General features: G+C 38.0%; 1 protein-coding gene across 1 annotated transcript in view; it reads right to left on the bottom strand.

Annotated features, from left to right (window-relative positions):
• Positions 1-6203: 6203 nt before the first annotated feature.
• Frk (fyn related Src family tyrosine kinase) overlaps positions 6204-9434 on the bottom strand; it is a 94637-nt gene continuing 91406 nt past the window's right edge. The window contains exons 7-8 of the mRNA XM_051175537.1: positions 7608-7773; positions 6204-7210 (exon numbers count right to left, since the gene is read on the bottom strand). Coding sequence (XP_051031494.1) covers positions 6999-7210; positions 7608-7773 — 378 coding nt within the window. The 3' untranslated portion in view covers positions 6204-6998. The remainder of the gene's footprint in view (positions 7211-7607; positions 7774-9434) is intronic.

Raw genomic sequence — 9434 nt, 5'->3', positions numbered from 1 at the left:
AGCCAATAAATAAGTTGAATGAACTGAGCAAAGGTGGGGCATGTGTCTTCTGGCCCCATGGGCTTAACTGCTGGTGTGAGATATGTCAAAGCCCTTATTCCTATCTTGGAAGAACTGGCCACCTGGGTGGTAGTTTCCCCGTCATCCAGGCTCCGTACCCTGCAGTGTATATTTGGCAAAGACAACATCACAGATCTTGGATTCTTGGCCTTGTTTCCCATCCTACAAACTCTCTTCATGTAGTCAACTGAGGATCCATCTTATTTTGCCATGAAACATGTTAAGTTTATGTGGTAGATCCACAACTAACTTACTTCTCTGAAGCACTCGAACCAACTCGTAAAAGTCAAGTTCCTTCTTAAACACTGAGTTGAACTAGAACCCAGATGCAGAAAGGGAGGACAAGACCAGGCTACAGAAACATATAGAGACAGCTTACCTGAACAAGGAGGAGCTAACGGGCCACCAGACTGATAGCTGGGAATCCAGCATGGGACTGACTCAGGCCCTCCTGAATATGGGTCTCAGCCAGAAGGACTGAGCAGTCTAAGGGTCCTCAGACAGTGGAACCAGGATGTATCCTTGGTGCACAAAAGGACCATACGAACACATCCCCCATGAAGGGATACTGCCTTAACCTAGAGACAGGAGAGAAGCCCTAGTCCCTACTTCAAATGGCCTGTCAGATCTACATGACCCCAACTGGATGGCATTCCCCTACATATGGAATTGGGGTGGGGGGATGGGAGGGGAGGGTGGTTAGGGTGCATGTGAGAGGGCAGAGAGGGTAAAAGGGAGGGAGGGAGGAGGGAGGGAGAGAGAGAGAACTGGGATCGACATGTAAAATAATAAATTAAATAAAAAATTTAAAAAAATAAATAACTCAATGGAAATTTTAAAAAAATTCAAGTTCAAAGTTAGCGATTTGATATGGTACCCATATTAAAGAAATCCATTGTAAACAAAGAACAAATATGCACCAAGTCAAGTATTTTTCTTAATGTTTTAAAAATCCAGAAGTAGAAATTATCTTTAAATAGCTGCATTTGAATCAAAGTTAGATAATAGCATTATGAGAACAGTAAAATTACAGGGTTTTCTAATGTTTTCGTTATATATATATAATCAAATGTAAAAACTAATCATATATAATTATTTAATAAAAGTACTAAAGGCACTATTCGATATATTAATGTTTTTCAAAGACAAGAATCTTTCTTCCTTCTTTAAAAATACTAATATTGTCATCTGGACTTATTTCACAGTTTCTCAACTTATAAACAAGCACATATTTTGAAAAGTGATTAAAAAAACTATGAATGTTTTTATTTCTTAAATCGTATGCTTTCTAAATTTTATACTTCATGAATTTAAATGTAATAGACAGTACAATATAAAGCCTTATTCTAATATTTAAGGGAATTATTTTAAAATAATGTTTTGCTCTAACAAATCAGAATAATTTTAGTTGCTTTTAGTCATTTTTTTCCTACCATGCAGTTTTGTGGTACTACAGTATATGAGGTGATGTCATTATACAGAAATACACTTAACAAAATGCAAAATGCATGTCTGAGCTTGTTTCCTTCTCTGGAAAAGCTGACTATTTTCCATGACAATGAAAAAGATTTTATATTGAAATTTATTGCTTTTAATGACTAAGGTTAATAGATTAACCACTTAGGTAAAAAGAGAAACTAGAGACTAGGCGACTCTTTCCTTACAGTCTACAAAGATAATACCATCTAACTGAAGACTTCAAGTAAATTTGTTGAAGGTTCACAAATTCAGGGTTCGCATACATATTGCGGTTTAATAAGGTTCAGGATAAACAGATAGGCCGAAGAGATGTTTATTCAGGGAGAAATAACTTACAACCTAGACAGATGAACACCAGCAAGTTCCACCGGATGCTCTCCTCTCTGCGTCCTGCCAGCAAGAGAGCATTCCCGACGTCCCTTCCGCCCCTGGCTCCACCCCCTAATGGGTGTGGTTAGTGCCACAGAAGGAGACAAAGTGAATATCCCACTATAATTCCCCTTTTAGTCTAAAGAAAAGATTTAGGCTTGATACAAATATATATACAAAACAGTGAATAACAAGTGTGCTCTAAGAAAAGGAAAATCGAGAACAAAACGACCTACATATCTAGTCCTAGGGTAAAGGCATCTACATTTTGTAGATATGTTTCTTGTATTGGTCAATGAATAAAGAAAGCACTGTTGGCCAATAGGAATGCATGATAGGCAGGACTAAGAGACGAGGAGGACAGAGGAAGTAATAGGGAGGAGTAATCATGTAGAGACTGGAGAGAGCAGACATCGGCCCCACTCTCCGTTAAGATGAGACCATGTGGAAATACTTAGATTAATAGAAATGGGTTAATAATTAAGACAGAGCTAGCCGATAAGAAACTAGTAACTGGCCAACAGCATTATGTCAAATACAGAGTCTTTGTGTGTTATTTGGGGCTGGTGCCACATTGGGCCCAGGTCGGCAGGAAAAAACCTTACTTGTAACACATACATTGTTATTGTAAATTCACATTAAGTAAATTAATCTGCTCGCTGTGACACTGCCATGCATGCAAATGTCAGGCTTTAATCATAACCACTCTCCTCTCTGCCTTCTTTTTCCTTTTTCTCTTCAGATTTCTTGTTCAGACCCCCTCTTTCCTACTTTATTTTTGTCTTTTTATTGTTTGATGTTTGTTTTGTTTGTTTTTGGCTTTCCATATAGTCCTGGCTGTCCTGGAATGGGCCTTGAACTCACAGTGATACACCTGCCTATCTTCCTTTTCCTACTTCTAATAGTCTCTCTTCTGTGTTCAGGTCATTTTGTTAAGTGTCTACATAAAAAAGAAAACATGCCATTATTGTCTTCCTATGCCTGGCTTGTGTCATCCGATTCCATCCATGTTCTGGAAATGATATAATTTCACCCTTCTTTATGGGTAAATAACATATTCTATTTTTGCTCTATAGCTTATTTCTACGTGGTATTAGTAATCTGAGATATCAAGCAGCACTTTTAAAAGAGGAAAAAAAGATAGTCTGGGTTTGGTGATGCACATGTACAATTATAGTACTCTGGAGATGGAGGCAGGATGATTCAAGAACTAAATATAGCCTGAGCTACCTGAGAAACACTGTTACAATACATGGATGGATGGATGGATGGATGGATGGATGGATGGATGGACGGACAGATACATAAGTAGGTATGTAGATAGGTAGATAGATAGATAGATAGATAGATAGATAGATATCAGGCAACTTAGGCCATGAAAGATGGTACTATAGACACTAAAACATTGCTGGGGTCAAGGGTTTAAAATAGTTGTGAGTATTCTCTGCAAAATTTCCTGGCTTTGTTTTCCTATAATCCTGAGTTTTTTCATCATGCTGATGATTACAGCCAAAGCTCACAGTAGTGCCTGGAAATATAAGAACCCACCATTTTCAGAAAAGTCTGTGGTGACTTCTTTCTTGTAACCCCCAGACAGGCTTTATTTGTGCAAAAAGATATCACCACAAGAGTCCACTGGCCTACTAGCATTCTTGGTATATATTCTCAGGTATACAAACCCCATTTACTTTGACAGTGATGAGAGATGGTGATGAAACTGGGTTAAGGTATTAATTCATCACCATTCCAGTTCATTATCAATGCATCTCTGCAAAGAATCCTAAAAATTCGCCAATAACAACACACCAGCAAGGTGTTTTGGCCCAAATCCTTTATGTCCAACTGTATAGAGAAAAATATGCTTTGAGGTAGAGCATGTGCTTGACATGGACCACCACCTGAGCCCTGCTTCCTCCCTGAAATTGTAAACCTTGTTAAGGTTTTCAAGGGAGTATTACCTTTAGAAAACCTGAGTCAAAAAGTTAGTGCTTCTCATGTGACTATCACGAAGGAACATAGGTAGTAGTTATGAGTGCAGTGGTATCACCCTGCATGCATCTTCACTGGTGTCTGTCAAGGCAGACCATTCATACAATATGGTCATACGTTCCTGATCACTGTGGATTTGACTTTGTGTTTGAAGACAAAATATTGAGCTCTGTACAACTGCTAGGACTCCACTCTGTGCCACTTTGACCTTGAGTAATTTAAACCTATTTCCTTCCTTATATTCTTAAAAGGAGGCTTAATGGAATTTTGAATTGTTCTATCACAAAACTTCTTAAGGTTTTTGTCGAATATGATTTGAAATACCACATAAAATGATGTACTCACATCCCTCACTACCACCTCTAAATAACTGGATTACATAAATAAAACATTACATAAAAAGTGCTTGGCTACAATTTATGGGAGGCAACTTCAACAAGAGCTGGCTCATTGTGAGAAATTCAACATATCTTTTTCCTGATCCTTTTATTCTATACAGGGAGCAAAATTTATGTCAGTTTAAAAAAAAATCTATTACTGCTTCTCATAACTGAATCCATTATTTTTCTCCATGATCCATCAGGGTAAAAACAGGAATAATAGATTGCTTTGACAGAACCTTGAACATAAATGTCCCCAAGAATCAAACACAGTGAGTTAAACAAGTTTCACATGGCATTAAAACAGGAAAGGATAACTGTTTTATGCTTTAAAACCAGATCTTAATACAAATTTATTATTATCAGCTACCACAAAAAAGTACATAGCATTGGAATTTGCACAGTGAAATGGGAATTTTTCCATTCATTTATACATATGCCCCCAGGCAGAAATTAACTCAGAAAAAGAAGTCCTATTATTATTATTATTATTATTATTATTATTATTATTGAAAATCTTCTCCATGGTTAGATTAGACTAGATAACTTGAAATGAATAATTGAAGTTACTCCAAGTTCTGGCATCTGGTTAAAATATTAATGCTTTTGTTTCTCTGAGTGTTTCCATAGCTTTTAGCTCCACATGATCCAGATTAAAGTCTTCAGAAATTCTTGAGATGATAAATGAATGCCTTCATGTACATAGATTAACTTCATCAGTTAATTCATCTTAAATGGTTTTCTTAATGGACACCTATCCATCAACTAATCTGTAATTTCATTTGAATAAACAGCTTGTCTTGGAGTTCATACCCTCAGCTTCACTCCAGAATTTCCTCTAAGGCAGTCAACAAATAGCATTCACATTCACCGTACAGACTTGGGCACAGGACTTATGTTTGCCACCTGCTCCCCCTCCCACCCCCCAAATGAGAACGGTTTTAGGAAGCTTATGATGATACCTAAGAGCAAAGCGATTTTCTTCTTGTTGTATAGAAGAAAACAAGGGGCTTCAGGTACTACTTATGGCCATCTGTGACCATAGGAACACAGACAGTGCTTGTGGTAGACTGTAAGATTTGATAGGATTTGAGTTTTAAGTGGTGTGATGGCTAGCTACACTCTACCACTTGACACAGCCCAGAATCACCTGGAAAGAGAACCTCATTGATGCATTGTCTACATTGGATTGACCTGTGGGCACATCTGTAGAGAATTGTCTTCATTGAGTTAATTGATCTGGAAAGATTCAATCCATGTGTGACACACTATTCCCTAGGCAAAAGGTCCCAATCTTTCTGGGAGTATAGAAACTGATCTGAGCATAGGTAAGCAAGTAAGCAAGCCGCACAAAAGCAACAAGGACAGCGACATCAACAAACTGCTAATGGTTAGTCCCTGGTGGCTTGCCCCCTAGTTTCTAGTTAAAATAATCAACTTTTTCTTTTAATTGTCAGCATGTTTTTGTGACTATCTAGATATTGTCTTTTCTCTTTAAAAAAAATGGAAGGTAAACTTGGTATACCCTAACCCTGTTTCCTTTTGAGTATGTTCATTCAGTGTTGTGCATTAGAAGGTCTTGGAATAGATAGATCTGACTTTGACATCACTTTGGAGAAGTTTTGTTAGTCATCCAGTGAGGCAGAATATTTGATACACTCATTGTCTAAGAAAATAGAGAAATTCTTACCGTTAGAAAAAAAACATAAGATACTAGAAGGCTTCCTGTCTTAACAGACAAAAGCTGTAGTTCATAATCAAGTTCAGACATTATCCCAGGACTCCAGAACCAAAGCAGGGCTTGGCCTGTTTTGTGGCCAATGTAAAATTGCCTTTTGTCCCAAAGTAAATTTTTATTAATACTTAGGAAGTGGCAGCAATCCTGCAGCACTCCTCTAGTCCAGCTTCCCTGTACCATACTAATACCTATTTCTCAGACTGAGTGGGCAATACAGTGGTTCCCTTATATTCCCAAACATAACCATCCATCAGCCTTGCAACCCGATTCCTGACGTTAAGAAATTAAAGCTAATATAGATGATTCTCTGATGACACACACTGAGGTATAGAAAGACGCCATCATTTCCTCCTACAGAACGAGAAAGATTTGAATTCTTTTTCTCAACAGCTGCTTCATTTTCTTATGCATAGGGAGAACATGTGCAATTACTTCAAGTACAATCAAGTCATTTAACGTGGCTTTGCCATCATTGTAGTTACAGGGTATTTTAAAAGAGAAGAAAAATGCTCAAAGCACAGGTCCCGCTGTGTGGCAGAGCAATCAAATTCCTTCATAATAACAGCCTGATGGGATTCAGCAATTTGAGGAATAATGAATAACCAGTCTAATCAGTAAACAGGAAAATGCTACAACAGTTACTGCGTAAAAACTGTCATCTGTTGATTCTCTTGATGGGCATTTCCAACAATAAATAGAAATGCGAGTAGCTCTTAAAAGGGAAAATAACTTCATTTAGTGTGTTTGATTGTACCAGGCAGTGAGAAAATGATATATCATCTTAGACTGTCCTGCAGTGCTCCCTAGTCACAAAATACACAGATAATATTTGTTAATATATAATACATGGCTGAGTTCACCCTACCACCTGAATATGTCAAAATAAACTGATTTCACAGTTGGTTTATAAGACTGTATGTCTGGACCGATGATTCTGATTTTTTTTTCACATCTTCATTGTATTTCTTCTTTCTCTTTGCTGTTCAATTTATGAAACTATTTGTATCTGAATATGAGGCGTCCGTTTCAAAGTAGTCTTCGAGTTTACAGTGCAGGGTCTCAAATGTGGGCCGTAGCTTCGGCTCGGCATCCCAGCACTCTAGCATGACACTGTAGAGTTGCTGTGGACAGTTAGATGGCTGTGGGAGTCGGTAGTTCTGACTCAGCATCTGAATTACTTGAGCACCTGTCATACCTAAGACATATAGAATAGAACAAAAAAAAAAAAAAAAAAAAAAAAAAACGGAAAATCAGAGTCTTCCATTTATAGGCAGTAAACTCTGCGTTACAATGAAAGTTCTTTCCCTTCATGAAGCCATGAGAGCCACCATCCACTTGCCAGGAGGTAGATATTAAACTAAAACCTGCAGACAGTAATGTCTGTAAGACTGCAATCTAAGAGCAAAGAAGAATGCTATAAACCACCTCATTAATGCAAATTATTATCATCAGATTTTATCTACCGAGCTCTTCTAGGAGCATGGCATGGTCAGCCTCATAACTCTGCCCTCTAAGTCTGGGCAAAGCAGTTAAAGTCACATCTAAGCAAGCGACCTGCAGCAGAAAGGGTCACTTCCGAATTAATCACTCACCACTGTAAGGCATTTTGCCATAAGTAATGATTTCATAGAGAAGGATTCCAAAAGACCACACATCTGACTTAATGCTGAACTTATTAGTACGAATGGCTTCGGGCGCAGTCCACTTCACTGGCAGCTTTATTTCATGTTTAGATTCATAGATGTCTTCATTATCTACCTGTTAATGCATCAAGCCAAGTTAGTGATCTGTTGTTGTGCTGGCCTCATTTATTTGTAACCTGTTTCACATGAAAACTTAAACAGGGAAATATCCAATATGAGCTTAGATAAATTTCTATTGCAATATCAAATATTATAGACTGGGCATATAAAATTAGACGTCATTAGCAAGATGTTTCTTGAAAAGTGAAGTGTGTGGTAATAATGGCCCTGGAAGGGGCATCGATCTGTTGCATGCAGGAGAATTTGTGATAGCTTGAATTTACATCAATCCTTTACAAACTTAAAAATAGAAGGAGACAAAAGAAGAAGACTACAGGAGAAGAAAAAAGAGGAGAAAGAAGAAAAGTAGGAAGAGGAAAAAGGAGAGGATGTCTGGTTTTATTTGCTGTTGGTACTGAAGAGCCCCTAATATTAAGGCTAGAGAGATGACTCAGCAGTTAAGAGCATTTGCTGCTCTTGAAGAGAACCCAGGCTATACGGCAGCTCACAATCATCTGTACCTCCAGCTCCAGAGGATCTGGGGCTTTCTGACCTCTACAGGCACTGTTTCTGTGCATATAATGCACAGACATACATTCAGGGAAAAACACATGTATACATAAATTAAAATAAACAAACCTTTTATAAAAGGCTAGCACTGACTATCTCCAACATAGTGCATTTTGAATTAATTTCTAAAGAAGAAAAGGTGATATGAAAAGAGAATCTTTAGCTGTTGTGTATCATTTCTACAATCATATTTTTAGTGGATGATGTAGAAACCTAACGTCCAGACTTAAACACCTTCTATGGTGACTTATTATTGGTGGCTTTGGATTGATGTCACAGAACAGGGTGAGTATGGGAGAAGGGAAACCTCAGTGGTTCGGTTTTGGAAAGACTACTCTCTGGGCAAGCACACACATAAAAGCCAGGTGATATAGTGCACACCTGTAACCCCTGTGCTAACAGCGAGGGGACAGATGAGTCCTGGAAATTTGCTGGCCAGCCAATCTAGCCAAAATAATAACTACGGATTCCATGAGAAACCCTGTACCAATAAATACATAAATAAAATAAGGTAAATGCCAGTTGGCCTCAATAGGTTTGGTGAGAGATGGAAGAGAGAAACAGAGAGGGGGAAAGAGAGAGAGAGAGAGAACTACTTAGAACATGGAAATGTTGGGTGGGTTGAGAGATGGGAGATAGATCTGGAACAATTTGGGGGAGGGGATGAGTTTGACCAAGACACATTATATGAAATCCTCAAAGAGTTAATAAAACACTTTAATAAGTTGGAGAAATGACTGAAGAAGAGATCTCAATGTCAACTTCTGGCCTCTGCATGCACTCACACAGGTAAGAGTACACACACATATACAAAACATTCACACGCCCATTTACATACAAACACACACACATTTATGATTGCTGCAGAATCATGGTAGCAAGGCATCAAGGTATTATCAAGAGAGCAAAAGTAAATAAAGTCTACTGATTTCTGCAGGAGATGTGTGAAAGTAAATGGGTGTTGCTGGTAGCATTTGAAAAGCAAGCCGTAAGTTCAACCACAAACTTAATTACATATTTATTAATCTCCCTGATCATTGTTTTCTTCGTTGCCCCGCCTTTTGATGAAGAAATAGAGAGATACACTGTCTGTGAAGTCCTAGACTA

This window comes from Phodopus roborovskii, unplaced genomic scaffold, assembly GCF_943737965.1.
Source record: "Phodopus roborovskii unplaced genomic scaffold, PHOROB, whole genome shotgun sequence".
NCBI lineage: Eukaryota > Metazoa > Chordata > Mammalia > Rodentia > Cricetidae > Phodopus > Phodopus roborovskii.
Note: the sequence above shows the minus strand (reverse complement) of the source record. Positions and strands in the feature narration are given on the sequence as shown.